The following is a 24,647-nucleotide window of genomic DNA, read 5'->3' as shown; positions in this document are numbered from 1 at the left end:
AACACAATAAACACAGAGAATAGAACCATCAACCCATTACATCAATAAACACAATAAACACATCAGATAACTATTTTCATATCAAGTATTTATATAGTTGGATGTGGCAAGTGTGTTTCAAGGGATGAGCGAGTCAGTTTGGGGGTCCTGGGCTCTGGGGGTCCTGGGCTCTGGGCTCTGGGGGTCCTGGGCCTTGTCTATGAGCCCGGCTGTCATGAGGTCTTGGTTCTTGCGGACCGCCTCCAGAGGGGAGACGTGAACTCGATGGATCCACATCATTCATATTGATTATAAACAACGGAATCATTAAAGGATTATTCCCAACCTGGCAACCCAAACTCCTCCTTCTTCTCTTAGTTTATAACTGATCTATAAAGCATTTTATATCAGTTATTAACTATTTATACGATGGTCAGTTACAAAGTATTTGACCTGATCCAAGAATTCTGACATTGATCAATAATGTTATCGATCGACTACAAAGAGAAGATATTCTGCATAATCCAGATGGAGCAACACGTCTCTCCCTTCAGCTCATCAAGACATCAATATCTGAACCCATCGATCCTCCCATGACGTCAGAGAAGGCGTCCAGATATTGCCCCCCCCCCCCCCCCCTCTCACCTGTTGGCATAACAACACGGCTCACTTGCGACTCCGCCCGGGATGTTCCCTCCTCAGCCAATCACAGCGCCCCTCCTCCTCCTCGCCATCACCTCTAGCCCCGCCCCCTCTAGCCCCGCCCCCTCATGGTGTTCCTTCTGCGCGTCGTTGATGTCCGAGAGTCCATTTTACTCCGCCGGCTCCTCTGCGTGCTCCACCTCCAGGGACACTCTGACCCCTGCAGACCCGGACCCCGGACCCCGGACCCCGGACCCCGGAGCCAACGGAGCCCCGGAGCCAACGGAGCCAACGGAGCCAACGGAGCCCCGGAGCCAACGGAGCCCCGGAGCCGTCTCTCTGCTCCAGGTACGGTGGAACAGGTGCGCGTGGCTCACCTGGAGACGACGCTGTGTCTCACCTGAGCAGCGGACGACTCCAGCCTGTTGTTGTTGTGTTGTTGTTGTTGTTGTTGTGTTGTTTGAGTTCTCCTCCCGAGGCGTCCCCGAGCTCCTTATTGCCATGACGTCATCGCTCACTATGCGGGACTTCAGCAATCATCGCAATTATATATATGTAAAGCTCTTAAAGTCACACTTTGATGTGTCCGCATAATTAATGACAATAAACATAAATACACAATAAACATAAATACACAATAAACATAAATACACTATGTAAAGTGAGTTATTTGTGTATACTCCAGGCTGTGTGTGTGTGTTCCAAGCTGTGTGAGTGTGTGTGTTCCAGGCTGTGTGTGTGTGTGTGTTCCAGGCTGTGTGTGTGTGTGTTCCAGGCTGTGTGTGTGTGTTCCAGGCTGTGTGTGTGTGTGTTCCAGGCTGTGTGTGTGTGTGTGTTCCAGGCTGTGTGTGTGTGTGTTCCAGGCTGTGTGTGTGTGTGTGTGTGTGTTCCAGGCTGTGTGTGTGTGTGTGTTCCAGGCTGTGTGTGTGTGTGTGTGTGTTCCAGGCTGTGTGTGTGTGTGTGTGTGTGTGTGTTCCAGGCTGTGTGTGTGTGTGTGTGTGTTCCAGGCTGTGTGTGTGTGTGTTCCAGGCTGTGTGTGTGTGTGTGTGTGTGTGTACACACAGCCTCCTCCAGCTGCCGAGCCGCTCTGACTTCTCTCCAGAGTCTATCTTTGTGATCAGCTCCTCGTGATGGAGCTACACCTGTCGGGAGGTGGAGGCCTGTGGGGCAGCGGCTCCGGGGCCCTCTGGGGCCCTCAGGGGCCCGGGGCCAGTTCTCTGCTCCTGTGGGATCGTCATGGCGATGCCGCGGCGTGTCTGTCGGGCTCATTAAGGCCGGCTCGACCGGTTCGTTGTTCCTTTGTGGCTTCTGTAATATGAGATGATCAAAGAGAGAGTTCAGAGAAACGACACGGGGGGGGGGGGGTCTGACTGTCTGACTGTCTGACTGACTGACTGTCTGACTGACTGACTGTCTGACTGACTGACTGACTGACTGTCTGACTGACTGACTGTCTGACTGACTGACTGTCTGACTGACTAACTGACTGTCTGACTGACTGTCTGTCTGACTATCTGACTGACTGACTGACTGTCTGACTGACTAACTGACTGTCTGACTGACTGTCTGTCTGACTAACTGACTGTCTGACTGTCTGACTGACTGACTGACTGTCTGACTGTCTGACTGACTGACTGACTGTCTGACTGACTAACTGACTGTCTGACTGTCTGTCTGACTAACTGACTGTCTGACTGTCTGTCTGTCTGACTGACTAACTGACTAACTGACTGTCTGACTGACTGACTGACTGACTGACTGTCTGACTGTCTGACTGACTAACTGACTGTCTGTCTGTCTGACTGACTGACTGTCTGTCTGACTGACTTACTTTCTGACTGTCTGACTGACTGACTGTCTGACTGACTGACTGACTGACTGTCTGACTGACTGTCTGACTGACTAACTGACTGTCTGACTGTCTGTCTGACTAACTGACTGTCTGACTGTCTGTCTGTCTGACTGACTAACTGACTAACTGACTAACTGACTGTCTGACTGTCTGTCTGACTAACTGACTGTCTGACTGACTGTCTGACTGACTAACTGACTGACTGTGTTCCTGATTCCCTGAAGCAGTTTGTGTATTAACATTGTTCATACGTCTGAGGAGTAAACCTCATGAATGTTCCCTTTACGTCACGTAGAACGATTAAAGATATAACAACGATGTTATCATCATAAACAGTTATAATGCACCTGATTATAAACAGTCATAATGCAACTTATTATAAACAGTTATAATGCAACTTATTATAAACAGTTATAATGCAACTTATTATAAACAGTTATAATGCACCTCATTATGAACAGTTATAATGCACCTCATCATAAAGTCCTCATGTCCCTCAGTTCTTCCTGTTCTAAAGGTCGTGACCTTCACTTATCTCCTCGGGGCTCCGCCTCTCATGTTAGATATGTAAAGTGGTTCTTTTCACAGATATCACATGATGACCTTTAACCCCTCGTGGACTTTGAGCTCCGGGCGACTTCATGTTGTTATTCTCAGAGTGGATGTTTCACACTTCATTTATCGCATCGTATGGATGTGAATGAGTGTTGGTGGTGGGGGAGGGGCCGGAGGCGCTGATTGGCTGCCTTCCGTCAGTTGCTCACCTCCACCGGGATGACTGTGTGTGTGTGTGTGTGTGTGTGTGTGTGACTACTGGACTCTGGACTCTGTAAAGCAACTTCAGGTACTTAGAGAAGCGCTATATAAGATTGAAGGTTATTATCATTATTATTATTATTAATAATGAACCTCTACAGCTTCTGGTCGCTCTCACATCTGACCTCCAGGGTTGTTACGTCATTGTTTTTGAAATAGTGTAAACCTTTAGTGACGGTGTGGGTGCTGATGGCCCCATGTGGTGACGGTGTGGGTGCTGATGGCCCCCTGTGGATCACTGTGCAGCAGACACATCAGTTAGTAAGGCTGACTTCACTCCTCGAGGACACGCCTGTCCACAGGGGGCGCTGCGCTAATGAACCCACCGGTGGAGGCGGAACATGTTGGTCTGGATGATGTCATAGAGAGAGATCATCAGGCCCTTCCGGAGGTGAGCTGAGGGCTGCACCTGGTTTCAATAACGACGTAAAGCTCAATATGAGGCCAATAATCTGAGATGTGAGCAGAGGTATGGTTTCCAATTATTACTAAATATATATATATATATATATAATATTGAGGCCTAAGTTGTAGTTGTTTTGCACAGTAAACTTGAGTTAAGTATATATCTATATATATTTATATATATATGTATTTATATATATAAATATATATAGTATGTATTTATATATATTGTATATTTATATATATATAGTATATATATGTATATATATAGTATTTATATATATTTATATATGTATATATTTAGATATACAGTATATATATTAATATATATATATATTTATTTGTATATATATATTTATACATATATATATATATATTTTAATATAGTATATATATACTATATATAATTATATATTTTTTAATATATATATATATATGAAATATTAAAATTGATGTTCATTGCAATTACATGTTATTATACATTACATTGAAAATAATTCTACATATGGTTAGAAAAAACCTATATTGTTTCAGTAAGAATAATTGCAATAAGTAAAAATTGATAATTCGGATAATCTTATCACAATATGACTCACTATAAATACTAAATCTATGTTTTGCAAAGAAGGGGAGCAGACTGGTTAAATTGGTAAGAGGTATGAATAATATATTCAGCAGAGCACTTTGAATGAATTTGAATAAACAGACTCAAGTAAATTCCTCTCAAACCTTTAAATATCTTTATTTACGGATTAAACCTTTTTTTATCTGATTCTTCTCCACGTCGTCCTCACCTGGTGATTTACCTTCACTTCTTTAATCCGGATTACTCCCCCCTCCCCCCCTCCCCCCGTGGGCAACGTAACCGGACACCGCCGCCGCTAATTGTAATTTAAGTAACGACGCATCGCGGGTAGACGGCGGCCGGTTGCTATGGTTACCGTCAACAGTCTGGACCGAGCAGTGCGCGTAACCGAATCCCCCGGACGGCGCGATGAACGCCGGACGCCTCTCGTCCTCGTCCGGCTGAGGTGAAGACACGATGTCGTCATCACGTCGTTTCATCACGACTGTTTCAGACTCAAGGCCCAGAGAGTCCAGAACATTAAAATATCAAGAAATCCAGACACAGTGACGAGTAAAACACACAGAACCACTCGTCTCATGAAGAGACGTCTCCACAGCCGCGAGCGTGGAGACGTCTCTTCATGTTTCACACGAACACGACGAGTCATTAACCCGGCAGTCACAATTATACAGAAGATTTCTTAAAACAGATTAAAAAGTTCAAACTCCTGCAGCCTCGATCGCGTCTCTGGACTCCTCCCCCCGGGAAGAAGACTCCTCCCCCTCGGGAAGAAGACTGCTCCCCCCCGGGAAGAAGACTCTCGTCAGTTCACCCTCTGAACACCAAAAATAATGTATAAACATGGCGTAATCTTGTGTTTTTAGGCTTGTTTGCCTCTCTGGACGACAGAGGAGGAGGAGGAGGAGCAGGAGGAGCAGGAGGAGCAGGAGGAGAAGGGGGAGGAGGAGGAGGAGGAGGAGCAGGAGGAGGAGGAGGAGCAGGAGAAGGAGGAGGAGGAGGAGCAGGAGGAGGAGCAGGAGGAGGAGGAGGAGGAGGAGAGGAGGAGGAGGAGGAGGAGGAGGAGGAGGAGGAGGAGGAGGAGGAGAAGGAGGAGGAGGAGGAGGAGGAGGAGGAGAAGGAGAAGGAGGAGGAGGAGAAGGAGGAGGAGGAGGAGCAGGAGGAGGGGGAGGAGAAGGAGGAGGAGGAGGAGCCTCTTGGCTAATAACTTTATATGAATGTGACTTTTCTTAAAATAAACCAACGGAACGAAGAACAAGAAGCGGGAACTGAACCCTTTAAATGTTTTCCGTTGACCTCTGACCCTCTTCAGGGTCGCGGGCGCTGGAGCCGACCCCAGGTCACCTGGACAGGTCAGAGGTCATCTCACGGGACATTTAGAGGTCATTTAACCTTGAACCTGCATGTGATTGGACCGTGGGAGAATCCGGAGAACCAGAGGGAACCCACGGGGAGAACGTGCCGCCCACAGAAGGACCGCCCACAGCGGGAATTGAACCCGCGACTCTCCTGCTGTGAGATTTATGATTTTTTAGTTTTCGTATTTGTTCATAAAACAATGTCTCTAGCGCCCCCTAGTGTTCATACCCGCGGGTTTTTTCGTCGATGACGGATTGAGTTGAGTTCTGCCTGCAATGCCAACGTCACCCCTAAGCTCCGCCTACTTAGATATTCCGCCATTTTGAATTTTGTAAAAATGTTTTTCACTTTTCTCCAAAACGCTTTGTCCGATTCATACGAAAACTCCTGAGGTTCATTATTGGATCAATTAAAACGAATAGTTGTGACAGATTGTTGATATCTTATTGCGTTCAGAGGATATGGACCAATGAACATTTAAGGGGTGTGGCCTAATATTTGAAGTCACACAACTTCCAAAACCTTTGGCCTATCCTCACCTCATTACGAGCCTATGTCCAAATGGCATTCCTTAATGTTTACTTATTTTCTTTCTTTGGACTGTGGAAATAAATCCATGCCGACTCAAACAGAGCCGACAGACTCCAGAACAAGACCTCGCCCCGCCTGTGTAACTCTTACTATTTAAACCTCTTACTATTTAAACCCAAGACAATGGTCATATTGGTCTTATGAGGTGCAGCTCATCAGACTCGGAGCCGTTGTGTGTTTAAAGAGACGCTTAACGGCCTGAAGGGAAATATTTGCGAGGGGATGGACTTTAAGTCAACAGAAGTTCTGATTGTGTTGTTAATGATTCATTGGACCTGTTTTAGAGGAACAATCCACTTTATGAGTTTGAAGTCTCGTCTCTTCAGGTGTGAAACGGACTCTTTGGTCCTGAATAATGGACGAGTCCAGGAGGAGGTTCTGCAGTGTGGATGACGAATGATGAAGTGAGAGGCCTGAAGGGCCCGGGTACGGCACCGTGGCCTCGGAATGGCTCTTTGGGTTAGTGTGGGAGTGGGTCAGAACAGGAGGGTCGGAACCAGAGGGTCAGAACAGGAGGGTCGGAACAGGAGGGTCAGAACCAGAGGGTCGGGACCAGAGGGTCAGAACAGGAGGGTCGGGACAGGAGGGTCGGAACAGGAGGGTCAGAACCAGAGGGTCAGAACAGGAGGGTCAGAACCAGAGGGTCGGGACCAGAGGATCAGAACAGGAGGGTCGGAACAGGAGGGTCAGAACCAGAGGGTCGGGACCAGAGGATCAGAACAGGAGGGTCAGAACAGGAGGGTCAGAACCAGAGGGCCAGAACCAGAGGATCAGAACAGGAGGGTCGGAACAGGAGGGTCAGAACCAGAGGATCAGAACAGGAGGGTCGGAACAAGAGGGTCAGAACCAGAGGGTCGGGACCAGAGGGTCAGAACAGGAGGGTCAGAACCAGAGGGTCAGAACAGGAGGGTCGGAACAAGAGGGTCAGAACCAGAGGGTCGGGACCAGAGGGTCAGAACAGGAGGGTCAGAACCAGAGGGTCAGAACAGGAGGGTCGGAACAGGAGGGTCAGAACCAGAGGGTCGGACCAGAGGGTCAGAACAGGAGGGTCAGAACCAGAGGGTCAGAACAGGAGGGTCGGAATAGGAGGGTCGGAACCAGAGGGTCAGAACCAGAGGGTCGGGACCAGAGGGTCAGAACAGGAGGGTCAGAACCAGAGGGTCGGGACCAGAGGGTCAGAACAGGAGGGTCAGAACAGGAGGGTCAGAACAGGAGGGTCAGAACCAGAGGGTCAGAACAGGAGGATCAGAACAGGAGGGTCAGAACCAGAGGGTCGGGACCAGAGGGTCGGAACCAGAGGGCCAGAACCAGAGGATCAGAACAGGAGTGTCGGAACAGGAGGGTCAGAACCAGAGGATCAGAACAGGAGGGTCGGAACAAGAGGGTCAGAACCAGAGGGTCGGGACCAGAGGGTCAGAACAGGAGGGTCAGAACCAGAGGGTCAGAACAGGAGGGTCGGAACAGGAGGGTCAGAACCAGAGGGTCGGGACCAGAGGGTCAGAATAGGAGGGTCAGAACCAGAGGGTCAGAACAGGAGGGTCGGAACAGGAGGGTCGGAACCAGAGGGTCAGAACCAGAGGGTCGGGACCAGAGGATCAGAACCAGAGGGTCGGAACAGGAGGATCAGAACCAGAGGGTCAGAACCAGAGGGTCAGAACAGGAGGATCAGAACCAGAGGGTCAGAACCAGAGGGTCAGAACCAGAGGGTCGGCACCAGAGGGTCATGTGTTCTCTTCTCTCTCTCCTTCCAGCCATGCTTCTCCTCCCGTCGTCGCTGCTGCTCCTCCTCGGCCTCCTCCCCTGGAGCCCCAGTGCATCATGGGCCGCTAAGGTGATCATGGTGCCACCCATCATGTTCGAGTCCCACCTCTACATCTTCAAGACGCTGGCCACGGCTCTGCACGGCGAGGGCCACGAGACCCACCTGCTGCTGTCGGAGGGCCGCGCCGCGCCCCCCTCCCCCCACTACCAGCTGCAGCGCTACGCCGGGCTCTTCAACAGCAGCTCGGCCGACCGCTTCCTGCAGGAAAAGGTCCAGAACATCTTCTCGGGCCGCCTGACGTTCCTGGAGCTGTTCGACATCCTGGACCACTACTCGCAGAACTGCGACGCCGTGGTGGGCAGCGTGGAGGTCATGACCCGCCTCAAGGAGGCGCGGTTCGACCTCCTGCTGGTGGACCCCAACGAGATGTGCGGCTTCGTGATCGCGCACATCCTGGGCGTGAAGTACGCCGTGTTCAGCACCGGGCTGTGGTACCCGGCGGAGACCGGCGCCCCGGCGCCGCTGTCCTACGTCCCCGAGTTCAACTCGCTGCTCACGGACCACATGTCTCTGGGCCAGAGGATCGCCAACACGGCGGTCTACCTGGTCCAGCGCTTCGGGGTCCGCTACATCGCGCTGCCCAAGTACGACCGCATCATGAAGAAGCACGGCGTGACGCCGCAGGCCGCCATGGCCGACCTGGTGCAGGGCAGCCAGCTGTGGATGCTGTGCACCGACATGGCCCTGGAGTTCCCCCGGCCCACCCTGCCCCACGTGGTCTACATCGGGGGGATCCTGACCCAGCCCTCCAACCCACTGCCACAGGTCAGTACCGGGGCACACACACCGTGAGACACGTGGTGGTGAGTATGTGTGTGTGTTTGTGTTCATGAGGGTCAATGGGGGACCTGGGCTCAGTGGGGGAACCGGGCTCTGTTCATGAGGATCAGTGGGGGACCCGGGATCACTGGGGGAACCGGGCTCTGTTCAAGAGGATCAGTGGGGGACCCGGGATCACTGGGGGAACCGGGCTCTGTTCATGAGGATCAGTGGGGGACCCGGGATCACTGGGGGAACCGGGCTCTGTTCATGAGGATCAGTGGGGGACCCGGGCTCAGTGGGGGACCCGGGCTCTGTTCATGAGGATCAGTGGGGGACCCGGGCTCTGTTCATGAGGATCAGTGGGGGACCCGGGCTTTGTTCATGAGGATCAGTGGGGGACCCGGGCTCTGTTCATGAGGCTAGAAGAAGTGGTTTCAGGTCTTGTGTGACTCCTTGGAGGATTTAATATTTTTAATATCAAAGCCACAGGAACAACTCGTTCTCTCTGTTTTCTTATTCTGCACATCCGTCAATTTGTATTCAGCAGTTATTGAATCATTTGAATTAATTATTAAAGAGGTAGAGAGGTAGAGGGGTAGAGAGGTAGAGGGGTAGAGAGGTAGAGGGGTAGAGGGGTAGAGAGGTAGAGGGGTAGAGAGGTAGAGGGGTAGAGAGGTAGAGAGGTAGAGGGGTAGAGGGGTAGAGGGGTAGAGGGGTAGAGGGGTAGAGAGGTAGAGGGGTAGAGAGGTAGAGGGGTAGAGAGGTAGAGAGGTAGAGGGGTAGAGAGGTAGAGGGGTAGAGAGGTAGAGAGGTAGAGGGGTAGAGAGGTAGAGAGGTAGAGAGGTAGAGGGGTAGAGAGGTAGAGGGGTAGAGGGGTAGAGAGGTAGAGAGCAGCTTCACACTGCTAGAGCAGCCTCTCTCTCCTCTGTCCTTATCCTTCTAGACCTTTCTGCAGCATTTGACACCGTGAACCACCAGATCCTGATCTCTTCTCTTCAGGACCTGGGGATCTCAGGCACTGCACTCGCTCTATTCTCTTCCTACCTTAACGACCACAACTACCGGGTAACGTAGAGAGGATCTGTGTCTGATCCTTGTCCTCTCACTTTGGGGTCCCTCAAGGCTCCGTCCTGGGTCCCCTCCTCTTCCTCTCACTATGGGGTCCCTCAGGGCTCCGTCCTGGGTCCCCTCCTCTTCCTCTCACTATGGGGTCCCTCAAGGCTCCGTCCTGGGTCCCTCCTCTTCCTCTCACTATGGGGTCCTCAAGGCTCCCCTGGGTCCCTCCTCTTCCTCTCACTATGGGGTTCCTCAAGGCTCCGTCCTGGGTCCCCTCCTCTTCCTCTCACTATGGGGTCCTCAAGGCTCCGTCCTGGGTCCCCTCCTCTTCCTCTCACTATGGGGTTCCTCAAGGCTCCGTCCTGGGTCCCCTCCTCTTCCTCTCACTATGGGGTCCTCAAGGCTCCGTCCTGGGTCCCCTCCTCTTCCTCTCACTACTGGGGTTCCTCAAGGCTCCGTCCTGGGTCCCCTCCTCTTCTCTGTACACAAATTCTCTCGGCTCTGTCATTCGTTCGCATGGCTTCTCCTACCATCGCTATGCTGATGACACCCAACTGATCTTCTCGTTTCCACCGCCGAAAACACGGTGGCGGCGCGAATCTCTGCCTGTCTGACTGACATCTCTCAGTGGATGTCTGCTCACCACCTGAAGATCAACCCTGACAAGACCGAGCTACTATTCCTTCCAGGAAAGGCTCCCCACCCATGACCTGACTACCACCTTCAACAGCTCTGTGTTGGCCCCTACCCTGACTGCCAGGAACCTCGGGTGACACTAGACAGTCAACTCCTGACGGCCAACATCACTGTGACGACGTTCCTGTAGGTACATGCTGCACAACATCAGGAGAATACGGCCTCTTCTTACTCAGAAGGCGGCGCAGGTTCTGATCCAGGCTCTGGTCATTTCACGCCTCGACTACTGCAACTCCCTCCTGGCTGGTCTACCCGCTAAGGCCATCCGACCTCTGCAGCTCATCCAGAATGCAGCAGCTCGACTGGTCTTCAGTCTCCCGAAATTCACCCACACCACTCCGCTCCTTCGATCTCTTCACTGGTTACCGGTGGCTGCTCGCATCCGCTTCAAAACACTGGTTCTGGCGTACCGTGCTCTGTACGGATCGGGCCCCGCTACATCCGGGATATGGTCACACCGCACCCCGCACGTCGCTCCGCTCGGCAACAGCCAACCGTCTTGTGCCTCCTGCACCTCGAGCTCATCACTCTACATCCAGACTGTTGCTGTCCTGCTCCTCAGTGGTGGAACGAGCTCCCCACTGACATCAGGACAGCAGGAAGTCTCTACATCTTCACCCGGAGACTGAAAACACATCTTTTCCGACTATATCTGGATTAAAACACAGATATGCACTTCAGTGGCACTGGGATGGCTCTTATTGTGGTGCTTTTGTGGTTTGATTGAGTTGAGGAAGTGTTGCTTCCTGTGTTCTTGTTGTCCTTGGTTTATACTCTAGGTTGAAATGCACTTATTGGAAGTCGCTTTGGATAAAAGCGTCTGCTAAATGACATGTAATGTAATGTAATGTAAAGAGGTAGAGAGGTAGCTGGTCCTGTTGGTCCTGTTGGTCCTGTTGGTCCTGCTGGTCCTGTTGGTCCTGTTGGTCCTGCTGGTCCTGCTGGTCCTGTTGGTCCTGCTGGTCCTGTTGGTCATGTTGGTCATGTTGGTCATGTTGGTCCTGCTGGTCCTGTTGGTCCTGTTGGTCATATTGGTCCTGCTGGTCCTGCTGGTCCTGTTGGTCCTGTTGGTCCTGCTGGTCCTGCTGGTCCTGCTGGTCCTGTTGGTCCTGTTGGTCATGTTGGTCCTGCTGGTCCTGCTGGTCCTGCTGGTCCTGTTGGTCCTGTTGGTCCTGCTGGTCCTGCTGGTCCTGTTGGTCCTGTTGGTCATGTTGGTCCTGTTGGTCCTGTTGGTCCTGCTGGTCCTGCTGGTCCTGCTGGTCCTGTTGGTCCTGTTGGTCCTGTTGGTCATGTTGGTCCTGCTGGTCCTGTTGGTCCTGCTGGTCCTGCTGGTCCTGTTGGTCCTGTTGGTCCTGTTGGTCATGTTGGTCCTGCTGGTCCTGTTGGTCCTGTTGGTCCTGTTGGTCCTGCTGGTCCTGTTGGTCCTGTTGGTCCTGCTGGTCCTGCTGGTCCTGCTGGTCCTGTTGGTCCTGTTGGTCCTGTTGGTCCTGTTGGTCCTGTTGGTCCTGTTGGTCCTGTTGGTCCTGCTGGTCCTGTTGGTCCTGTTGGTCCTGCTGGTCCTGTTGGTCCTGTTGGTCCTGTTGGTCCTGCTGGTCCTGCTGGTCCTGTTGGTCCTGTTGGTCCTGCTGGTCCTGTTGGTCCTGCTGGTCCTGTTGGTCCTGTTGGTCCTGTTGGTCCTGCTGGTCCTGCTGGTCCTGTTGGTCCTGCTGGTCCTGTTGGTCCTGTTGGTCCTGCTGGTCCTGCTGGTCCTGTTGGTCCTGTTGGTCCTGTTGGTCCTGTTGGTCCTGTTGGTCATGTTGGTCCTGTTGGTCCTGCTGGTCCTGCTGGTCCTGCTGGTCCTGCTGGTCCTGCTGGTCCTGACGGTCCTGCTGGTCATGTTGGTCCTGTTGGTCCTGCTGGTCCTGTTGGTCCTGTTGGTCCTGCTGGTCCTGTTGGTCCTGTTGGTCCTGCTGGTCCTGTTGGTCCTGTTGGTCCTGCTGGTCCTGCTGGTCCTGTTGGTCCTGTTGGTCATGTTGGTCCTGCTGGTCCTGCTGGTCCTGCTGGTCCTGTTGGTCCTGTTGGTCCTGCTGGTCCTGTTGGTCCTGTTGGTCCTGCTGGTCCTGCTGGTCCTGTTGGTCCTGTTGGTCCTGCTGGTCCTGCTGGTCCTGCTGGTCATGTTGGTCCTGCTGGTCCTGCTGGTCCTGCTGGTCCTGTTGGTCCTGCTGGTCCTGTTGGTCCTGCTGGTCCTGTTGGTCCTGCTGGTCCTGCTGGTCCTGTTGGTCATGTTGGTCATGTTGGTCCTGCTGGTCCTGTTGGTCCTGCTGGTCCTGTTGGTCCTGTTGGTCCTGCTGGTCCTGTTGGTCCTGTTGGTCCTGCTGGTCCTGCTGGTCCTGCTGGTCCTGCTGGTCATGTTGGTCCTGCTGGTCCTGCTGGTCCTGTTGGTCCTGTTGGTCCTGTTGGTCCTGCTGGTCCTGCTGGTCCTGCTGGTCCTGCTGGTCCTGTTGGTCATGTTGGTCCTGTTGGTCCTGCTGGTCCTGCTGGTCCTGCTGGTCCTGTTGGTCCTGCTGGTCCTGCTGGTCCTGTTGGTCCTGCTGGTCCTGTTGGTCCTGTTGGTCCTGCTGGTCCTGCTGGTCCTGTTGGTCATGTTGGTCCTGCTGGTCCTGTTGGTCCTGTTGGTCCTGCTGGTCCTGCTGGTCCTGCTGGTCCTGCTGGTCCTGCTGGTCCTGTTGGTCATGTTGGTCCTGTTGGTCCTGCTGGTCCTGCTGGTCCTGTTGGTCATGTTGGTCCTGTTGGTCCTGTTGGTCCTGCTGGTCCTGCTGGTCCTGCTGGTCCTGCTGGTCCTGTTGGTCCTGTTGGTCCTGTTGGTCCTGCTGGTCCTGCTGGTCCTGTTGTGACCCCCACAGAGAGTCCTTTATGGGGAGGCAGTCCCAGGCTGAAAGGAGGCCGTGAACTCTTGAGAGCGGAGGCGGCCGGTGACGGGGATCGGGCCGCCGGTCTCCACAGCGGGGGGGGGGGGGGGGGGGGTCGGGGAGGCTTCGGAATACCACGCCGGCCAATCGGGAGACAGGAAGCATTGTTGCTGCGCGGCGTGGACGGAGAAGAACGCCATTGTCCGGCCGGGGGACACTGGGACGCTTCACGGCTCCCGGAGGGCAACAAGGAGGCCAGTGTCCCCCGCAGGGCGGCCTGAGCTGAACCAGCTGGACCGGAGGCTCCTCCCTCCTCCCTCCTCTTCCTCCTCCCTCCTCCTCTAGGCCTCCTCCTCCTCCTCTAGTCCCACCTTCCGGCCTCCTCCACCTATAGTCCCTCCTCCTCTAGTCCCTCCTCTAGGCCGCCCCCACCTCTAGTCCCTTCTCCCTCCTCCTCTAGTCCCTCCTCATCCTCCTCTAGTCCCTCCTCCCTCCTCCTCCTCCCTCTTCCTCCAGTCTCTCCTCCTCCTCTCGGCCTCCAACATGGTTGATCACCCACTGAAAGTCCAGATGCTTCTCTCCCAGAAGCTGAGCATTTGTGTAACACCCCTCCCCTATCTCTTGATTGGTTCATTCCTTCACCCTTAGCCCCTCCCCTGTCTCCTGATTGGTTCATTCCCTTCACCCTCAGCCCTCCCCTGTCTCTAGATTGATTAATTCCTTCCCACTTAGCCCCTCCCCTGTCTCTTGATTGGTTCATTCCTTAACCCTCAGCCCCTCCCCTGTCTCTTGGTTGGTTAATTATCTTCACCCTCAACCCCTCCCCTGTCTCTTGATTGGTGCATTCCCTTCACCCTCAGCCCCTCCTCTGTCTCCTGATTGGTTCATTCCCTTCACCCTCGGTCCCTCCCCTGTCCCTTGATTGGTTCATTTCCTTCACCTTTCTCTCCCCCCATTTATTGTGCCAGTCTGTCCCCTGTCTCCTGTGGGCGTGTTGTCTTTATCTCTGTCTCTAGTGTCTCGTATGTCTCTATCAGTGGTGGTGATCACTGACTCTACTCTGTCCCCATGGAACATGTGATCACTGACTCTACTCTGTCCCCATGGAACATGTGATCTGACTCTACTCTGTCCCCATGGAACATGTGATCTCTCTGACTCTACTCTGTCCCCATGGAACATGTGATCTGACTCTACTCTGTCCCCATGTAACATGTGATCTGACTCTACTCTGTCCCCATGGAACATGTGATCTGACTCTACTCTGTCCCCATGGAACATGTGATCTGACTCTACTCTGTCCCCATGGAATATGTGATCTGACTCTACTCTGTCCCCATGGAACATGTGATCTGACTCTACTCTGTCCCCATGGAACATGTGATCTGACTCTACTCTGTCCCCATGTAACATGTGATCTGACTCTACTCTGTCCCCATGGAACATGTGATCTGACTCTAATCTGTCCCCATGGAACATGTGATCTCTCTGACTCTACTCTGTCCCCATGGAACATGTGATCTGACTCTACTCTGTCCCCATGTAACATGTGATCTGACTCTACTCTGTCCCCATGGAACATGTGATCTGACTCTACTCTGTCCCCATGGAACATGTGATCTGACTCTACTCTGTCCCCATGGAATATGTGATCTGACTCTACTCTGTCCCCATGGAACATGTGATCTGACTCTACTCTGTCCCCATGGAACATGTGATCTGACTCTACTCTGTCCCCATGTAACATGTGATCTGACTCTACTCTGTCCCCATGGAACATGTGATCTGACTCTACTCTGTCCCCATGGAACATGTGATCTGACTCTACTGTCCCCATGGAACATGTGATCTGACTCTACTCTGTCCCCATGGATCATGTGATCTGACTCTACTCTGTCCCCATGGAACATGTGATCTGACTCTACTCTGTCCCCATGGATCATGTGATCTGACTCTACTCTGTCCCCATGGAACATGTGATCTGACTCTACTCTGTCCCCATGGAACATGTGATCTGACTCTACTCTGTCCCCATGTAACATGTGATCTGACTCTACTCTGTCCCCATGGAACATGTGATCTCTGACTATACTCTGTCCCCATGTAACATCTGATCTCTGACTCTACTCTGTCCCCATGGAACATGTGATCTCTGACTCTACTCTGTCCCCATGGAACATGTGATCTCTGACTCTATTCTGTCCCCATGGAACATGTGATCTGACTCTACTCTGTCCCCATGGAACATGTGATCTGACTCTACTCTGTCCCCATGGAACATGTGATCTGACTCTACTCTGTCCCCATGGAACATGTGATCTGACTCTACTCTGTCCCCATGGAACATGTGATCTGACTCTACTCTGTCCCCATGGAACATGTGATCTGACTCTACTCTGTCCCCATGGAACATGTGATCTGACTCTACTCTGTCCCCATGGAACATGTGATCTGACTCTACTCTGTCCCCATGGAACATGTGATCTCTGACTCTACTCTGTCCCCATGGAACATGTGATCTCTGACTCTACTCTGTCCCCATGGAACATGTGATCTGACTCTACTCTGTCCCCATGGAACATGTGATCTGACTCTACTCTGTCCCCATGGAACATGTGATCTGACTCTACTCTGTCCCCATGGAACATGTGATCTCTGACTCTACTCTGTCCCCATGGAACATGTGATCTGACTCTACTCTGTCCCCATGGAACATGTGATCTGACTCTACTCTGTCCCCATGGAACATGTGATCTCTGACTCTACTCTGTCCCCATGGAACATGTGATCTGACTCTACTCTGTCCCCATGTAACATGTGATCTCTGACTCTACTCTGTCCCCATGGAACATGTGATCTCTGACTCTACTCTGTCCCCATGGAACATGTGATCTGACTCTACTCTGTCCCCATGGAACATGTGATCTCTGACTCTACTCTGTCCCCATGTAACATGTGATCTCTGACTCTACTCTGTCCCCATGTAACATGTGATCTCTGACTCTACTCTGTCCCCATGGAACATGTGATCTCTCTGACTCTACTCTGTCCCCATGTAACATGTGATCTCTGACTCTACTCTGTCCCCATGTAACATGTGATCTCTGACTCTACTCTGTCCCCATGTAACATGTGATCTCTGACTCTACTCTGTCCCCATGTAACATGTGATCTCTGACTCTACTCTGTCCCCATGTAACATGTGATCTCTGACTCTACTCTATCCCCATGTAACATGTGATCTCTGACTCTACTCTGTCCCCATGTAACATGTGATCTCTGACTCTACTCTGTCCCCATGTAACATGTGATCTCTGACTCTACTCTGTCCCCATGTAACATGTGATCTCTGACTCTACTCTGTCCCCATGTAACATGTGATCTCTGACTCTACTCTGTCCCCATGGAACATGTGATCTCTGACTCTACTCTGTCCCCATGTAATATGTGATCTCTGACTCTACTCTGTCCCCATGTAACATGTGATCTCTCTGACTCTACTCTGTCCCCATGTAACATGTGATCTCTCTGACTCTACTCTGTCCCCATGTAACATGTGATCTCTGACTCTACTCTGTCCCCATGTAACATGTGATCTCTCTGACTCTACTCTGTCCCCATGTAACATGTGATCTCTGACTCTACTCTGTCCCCATGGAACATGTGATCTCTGACTCTACTCTGTCCCATGTAACATGTGATCTCTGACTCTACTCTGTCCCCATGTAACATGTGATCTCTGACTCTACTCTGTCCCCATGTAACATGTGATCTCTGACTCTACTCTGTCCCCATGTAACATGTGATCTCTGACTACTCTGTCCCCATGTAACATGTGATCTCTGACTCTACTCTGTCCCCATGTAACATGTGATCTCTCTGACTCTACTCTGTCCCCCATGTAACATGTGATCTCTGACTCTACTCTGTCCCCATGTAACATGTGATCTCTGACTCTACTCTGTCCCCATGTAACATGTGATCTCTGACTCTACTCTGTCCCCATGTAACATGTGATCTCTGACTACTCTGTCCCCATGTAACATGTGATCTCTGACTCTACTCTGTCCCCCATGTAACATGTGATCTCTCTGACTCTACTCTGTCCCCATGTAACATGTGATCTCTGACTCTACTCTGTCCCCATGTAACATGTGATCTCTCTGACTCTACTCTGTCCCCATGTAACATGTGATCTCTGACTCTACTCTGTCCCCATGTAACATGTGATCTCTGACTCTACTCTGTCCCCATGTAACATGTGATCTCTGACTCTACTCTGTCCCCATGTAACATGTGATCTCTGTAACATGTGATCTCTGACTCTACTCTGTCCCCATGTAACATGTGATCTCTGACTCTACTCTGTCCCCATGTAACATGTGATCTCTGACTCTACTCTGTCCCCATGTAACATGTGATCTCTGACTCTACTCTGTCCCCATGTAACATGTGATCTCTCTGACTTACCTGTCCCCATGTAACATGTGATCTCTGACTCTACTCTGTCCCCATGTAACATGTGATCTCTGACTCTACTCTGTCCCCATGTAACATGTGATCTCTGACTCTACTCTGTCCCCATGTAACATGTGATCTCTGACTCTACTCTGTCCCCATGTAACATGTGATCTCTGACTCTACTCTGTCCCCATGTAACATGTGATCTCTTGATCTCTGACTCTACTCTGTCCCCATGTAACATGTGATCTCTGACTCTACTCTGTCCCATGTAACATGTGATCTCTGACTCTACTCTGTCCCCATGTAACATGTGATCTCTGACTCTACTCTGTCCCCATGTAACATGTGATCTCTGACTCTACTCTGTCCCCATGTAACATGTGATCTCTGACTCTACTCTGTCCCCATGTAACATGTGATCTCTGACTCTACTCTGTCCCCATGTAACATGTGATCTCTGACTCTACTCTGTCCCCATGTAACATGTGATCTCTGACTCTACTCTGTCCCCATGTAACATGTGATCTCTGACTCTACTCTGTCCCCATGTAACATGTGATCTCTGACTCTACTCTGTCCCCATGTAACATGTGATCTCTGACTCTACTCTGTCCCCATGTAACATGTGATCTCTGACTCTACTCTGTCCCCATGTAACATGTGATCTCTGACTCTACTCTGTCCCCATGTAACATGTGATCTCTGACTCTACTCTGTCCCCATGTAACATGTGATCTCTGACTCTACTCTGTCCCCATGTAACATGTGATCTCTGACTCTACTCTGTCCCCATGTAACATGTGATCTCTGACTCTACTCTGTCCCCATGTAACATGTGATCTCTGACTCTACTCTGTCCCCATGTAACATGTGATCTCTGACTCTACTCTGTCCCCATGTAACATGTGATCTCTGACTCTACTCTGTCCCCATGTAACATGTGATCTCTGACTCTACTCTGTCCCCATGTAACATGTGATCTCTGACTCTACTCTGTCCCCATGTAACATGTGATCTCTGACTCTACTCTGTCCCCATGTAACATGTGATCTCTCTGACTCTACTCTGTCCCCATGTAACATGTGATCTCTGACTCTACTCTGTCCCCATGTAACATGTGATCTCTTGACTCTACTCTGTCCCCATGTAACATGTGATCTCTGACTCTACTCTGTCCCCATGTAACATGTGATCTCTGACTCTACTCTGTCCCCATGTAACATGTGATCTCTGACTCTACTCTGTCCCCATGTAACATGTGATCTCTGACTCTACTCTGTCCCCATGTAACATGTGATCTCTGACTCTACTCTGTCCCCATGTAACATGTGATCTCTGACTCTACTCTGTCCCCATGTAACATGTGATCTCTGACTCTACTCTGTCCCCATGTAACATGTGATCTCTGACTCTACTCTGTCCCCATGTAACATGTGATCTCTGACTCTACTCTGTCCCCATGTAACATGTGATCTCTGACTCTACTCTGTCCCCATGTAACATGTGATCTCTGACTCTACTCTGTCCCCATGTAACATGTGATCTCTGACTCTACTCTGTCCCCATGTAACATGTGATCTCTGACTCTACTCTGTCCCCATGTAACATGTGATCTCTGACTCACTCTGTCCCCATGTAACATGTGATCTCTGACTCTACTCTGTCCCCATGTAACATGTGATCTCTGACTCTACTCTGTCCCCATGTAACATGTGATCTCTGACTCTACCTGTCCCCATGTAACATGTGATCTCTGACTCTACTCTGTCCCCATGTAACATGTGATCTCTCTGACTCTACTCTGTCCCCATGTAACATGTGATCTCTGACTCTACTCTGTCCCCATGTAACATGTGATCTCTGACTCTACTCTGTCCCCATGTAACATGTGATCTCTGACTCTACTCTGTCCCCATGTAACATGTGATCTCTGACTCTACTCTGTCCCCATGTAACATGTGATCTCTGACTCTACTCTGTCCCCATGTAACATGTGATCTCTGACTCTACTCTGTCCCCATGTAACATGTGATCTCTGACTCTACCTGTCCCCATGTAACATGTGATCTCTGACTCTACTCTGTCCCCATGTAACATGTGATCTCTGACTCTACTCTGTCCCCATGTAACATGTGATCTCTGACTCTACTCTGTCCCCATGTAACATGTGATCTCTGACTTACTCTGTCCCCATGTAACATGTGATCTCTGACTCTACTCTGTCCCCATGTAACATGTGATCTCTGACTCTACCTGTCCCCATGTAACATGTGATCTCTGACTCTACTCTGTCCCCATGTAACATGTGATCTCTGACTCGACTCTGTCCCCATGTAACATGTGATCTCTGACTCTACTCTGTCCCCATGTAACATGTGATCTCTGACTCTACTCTGTCCCCATGTAACATGTGATCTCTGACTCTACTCTGTCCCCATGTAACATGTGATCTCTCTGACTCTACTCTGTCCCCATGTAACATGTGATCTCTGACTCTACTCTGTCCCCATGTAACATGTGATCTCTGACTCTACTCTGTCCCCATGTAACATGTGATCTCTGACTCTACTCTGTCCCCATGTAACATGTGATCTCTGACTCTACTCTGTCCCCATGTAACATGTGATCTGTGATCTCTGACTCTACTCTGTCCCCATGTAACATGTGATCTCTCTGACTCTACTCTGTCCCCATGTAACATGTGATCTCTGACTCTACTCTGTCCCCATGTAACATGTGATCTCTGACTCTACTCTGTCCCCATGTAACATGTGATCTCTGACTCTACTCTGTCCCCATGTAACATGTGATCTCTCTGACTCTACTCTGTCCCCATGTAACATGTGATCTCTGACTTTACTCTGTCCCCATGTAACATGTGATCTGACTCTACTCTGTCCCCATGTAACATGTGATCTCTGACTCTACTCTGTCCCCATGTAACATGTGATCTCTGACTCTACTCTGTCCCCATGTAACATGTGATCTCTCTGACTCTACTCTGTCCCCATGTAACATGTGATCTCTGACTCTACTCTGTCCCCATGTAACATGTGATCTCTGACTCTACTCTGTCCCCATGTAACATGTGATCTCTGACTCTACTCTGTCCCCATGTAACATGTGATCTCTGACTCTACTCTGTCCCCATGTAACATGTGATCTCTGACTCTACTCTGTCCCCATGTAACATGTGATCTCTCTGACTCTACTCTGTCCCCATGTAACATGTGATCTCTGACTCTACTCTGTCCCCATGTAACATGTGATCTCTGACTACTCTGTCCCCATGTAACATGTGATCTCTCTGACTCTACTCTGTCCCCATGTAACATGTGATCTCTCTGACTCTACTCTGTCCCCATGTAACATGTGATCTGACTCTACTCTGTCCCCATGTAACATGTGATCTCTGACTCTACTCTGTCCCCATGTAACATGTGATCTGACTCTACTCTGTCCCCATGTAACATGTGATCTCTGACTCTACTCTGTCCCCATGGAACATGTGATCTGACTACTCTGTCCCCATGTAACATGTGATCTCTCTGACTCTACTCTGTCCCCATGTAACATGTGATCTCTGACTCTACTCTGTCCCCATGTAACATGTGATCTCTGACTCTACTCTGTCCCCATGTAACATGTGATCTCTGGCTCTACTCTGTCCCCATGTAACATGTGATCTCTGACTCTACTCTGTCCCCATGTAACATGTGATCTCTGACTTCACTCTGTCCCCATGTAACATGTGATCTGACTCTACTCTGTCCCCATGCAACATGTGACCTCTCTGCTTACTTTGTCCCCATGTAACATGTGATCTCTGACTCTACTCTGTCCCCATGTAACATGTGATCTCTGACTCTACTCTGTCCCCATGTAACATGTGATCTCTGACTCTACTCTGTCCCCATGTAACATGTGATCTCTGACTCTACTCTGTCCCCATGTAACATGTGATCTCTGACTCTACTCTGTCCCCATGTAACATGTGATCTCTCTGACTCTACTCTGTCCCCATGTAACATGTGATCTCTGACTCTACTCTGTCCCCATGTAACATGTGATCTGACTCTACTCTGTCCCCATGTAACATGTGATCTCTGACTCTACTCTGTCCCCATGTAACATGTGATCTCTGACTCTACTCTGTCCCCATGTAACATGTGATCTCTCTGACTCTACTCTGTCCCCATGTAACATGTGATCTCTGACTCTACTCTGTCCCCATGTAACATGTGATCTCTGACTCTACTCTGTCCCCATGTAACATGTGATCTCTGACTCTACTCTGTCCCCATGTAACATGTGATCTCTGACTCTACTCTGTCCCCATGTAACATGTGATCTCTGACTCTACTCTGTCCCCATGTAACATGTGATCTCTGACTCTACTCTGTCCCCATGTAACATGTGATCTCTGACTCTACTCTGTCCCCATGTAACATGTGATCTCTGACTCTACTCTGTCCCCATGTAACATGTGATCTCTGACTCTACTCTGTCCCCATGTAACATGTGATCTCTGACTCTACTCTGTCCCCATGTAACATGTGATCTCTGACTCTACTCTGTCCCCATGTAACATGTGATCTCTGACTCTACTCTGTCCCCATGTAACATGTGATCTCTGACTCTACTCTGTCCCCATGTAACATGTGATCTCTGACTCTACTCTGTCCCCATGTAACATGTGATCTCTCTGACTCTACTCTGTCCCCATGTAACATGTGATCTCTGACTCTACTCTGTCCCCATGTAACATGTGATCTCTCTGACTCTACTCTGTCCCCATGTAACATGTGATCTCTGACTCTACTCTGTCCCCATGTAACATGTGATCTCTCTGACTCTACTCTGTCCCCATGTAACATGTGATCTCTGACTCTACTCTGTCCCCATGTAACATGTGATCTCTCTGTCTGACTCTACTCTGTCCCCATGGAACATGTGATCTCTGACTCTACTCTGTCCCCATGTAACATGTGATCTCTGACTACTCTGTCCCCATGTAACATGTGATCTCTGACTCTACTCTGTCCCCATGTAACATGTGATCTCTGACTCTACTCTGTCCCCATGTAACATGTGATCTCTGACTCTACTCTGTCCCCATGTAACATGTGATCTCTGACTCTACTCTGTCCCCATGTAACATGTGATCTCTGACTCTACTCTGTCCCCATGTAACATGTGATCTCTGACTCTACTCTGTCCCCATGTAACATGTGATCTCTGACTCTACTCTGTCCCCATGTAACATGTGATCTCTGACTCTACTCTGTCCCCATGTAACATGTGATCTCTGACTCTACTCTGTCCCCATGTAACATGTGATCTCTCTGACTCACTCTGTCCCCATGTAACATGTGATCTGACTCTACTCTGTCCCCATGTAACATGTGATCTCTGACTCTACTCTGTCCCCATGTAACATGTGATCTCTGACTACTCTGTCCCCATGTAACATGTGATCTGACTCTACTCTGTCCCCATGTAACATGTGATCTCTGACTCTACTCTGTCCCCATGTAACATGTGATCTCTGACTCTACTCTGTCCCCATGTAACATGTGATCTCTGACTCTACTCTGTCCCCATGTAACATGTGATCTCTGACTCTACTCTGTCCCCATGTAACATGTGATCTCTGACTCTACTCTGTCCCCATGTAACATGTGATCTCTCTGACTCTACTCTGTCCCCATGTAACATGTGATCTCTGACTCTACTCTGTCCCCATGTAACATGTGATCTCTGACTCTACTCTGTCCCCATGTAACATGTGATCTCTGACTCTACTCTGTCCCCATGTAACATGTGATCTCTGACTCTACTCTGTCCCCATGTAACATGTGATCTCTGACTCTACTCTGTCCCCATGTAACATGTGATCTCTGACTCTACTCTGTCCCCATGTAACATGTGATCTCTCTGACTCTACTCTGTCCCCATGTAACATGTGATCTCTGACTCTACTCTGTCCCCATGTAACATGTGATCTCTGACTCTACTCTGTCCCCATGTAACATGTGATCTCTGACTCTACTCTGTCCCCATGTAACATGTGATCTCTGACTCTACTCTGTCCCCATGTAACATGTGATCTCTGACTCTACTCTGTCCCCATGTAACATGTGATCTCTGACTCTACTCTGTCCCCATGTAACATGTGATCTCTGACTCTACTCTGTCCCCATGTAACATGTGATCTCTGACTTACTCTGTCCCCATGTAACATGTGATCTCTGACTCTACTCTGTCCCCATGTAACATGTGATCTCTGACTTACTCTGTCCCCATGTAACATGTGATCTCTGACTCTACTCTGTCCCCATGTAACATGTGATCTCTGACTCTACTCTGTCCCCATGTAACATGTGATCTCTGACTCTACTCTGTCCCCATGTAACATGTGATCTCTGACTCTACTCTGTCCCCATGTAACATGTGATCTCTGACTCTACTCTGTCCCCATGTAACATGTGATCTCTGACTCTACTCTGTTCCCATGTAACATGTGATCTCTGACTCTACTCTGTCCCCATGTAACATGTGATCTCTGACTCTACTCTGTCCCCATGTAACATGTGATCTCTGACTCTACTCTGTCCCCATGTAACATGTGATCTCTGACTCTACTCTGTCCCCATGTAACATGTGATCTCTGACTCCTCTGTCCCCATGTAACATGTGATCTCTGACTCTACTCTGTCCCCATGTAAC

General features: G+C 50.2%; 1 protein-coding gene across 1 annotated transcript in view; it reads left to right on the top strand.

Annotated features, from left to right (window-relative positions):
- Positions 1-785: 785 nt before the first annotated feature.
- Positions 786-24,647, top strand: part of ugt8 (UDP glycosyltransferase 8) — a 44,275-nt gene continuing 20,413 nt past the window's right edge. Inside the window, exons 1-2 of the mRNA XM_056410227.1 lie at positions 786-969; positions 7,982-8,817. Of these exons, the coding sequence (XP_056266202.1) occupies positions 7,984-8,817 (834 nt within the window). The 5' untranslated portion in view covers positions 786-969; positions 7,982-7,983. The remainder of the gene's footprint in view (positions 970-7,981; positions 8,818-24,647) is intronic.

Source organism: Pseudoliparis swirei, chromosome 24, assembly GCF_029220125.1.
Source record: "Pseudoliparis swirei isolate HS2019 ecotype Mariana Trench chromosome 24, NWPU_hadal_v1, whole genome shotgun sequence".
Lineage (NCBI taxonomy): Eukaryota > Metazoa > Chordata > Actinopteri > Perciformes > Liparidae > Pseudoliparis > Pseudoliparis swirei.
The sequence above is the reverse complement of the archived record's forward strand: the minus strand, read 5'-3'. Positions and strand labels throughout refer to the sequence as shown.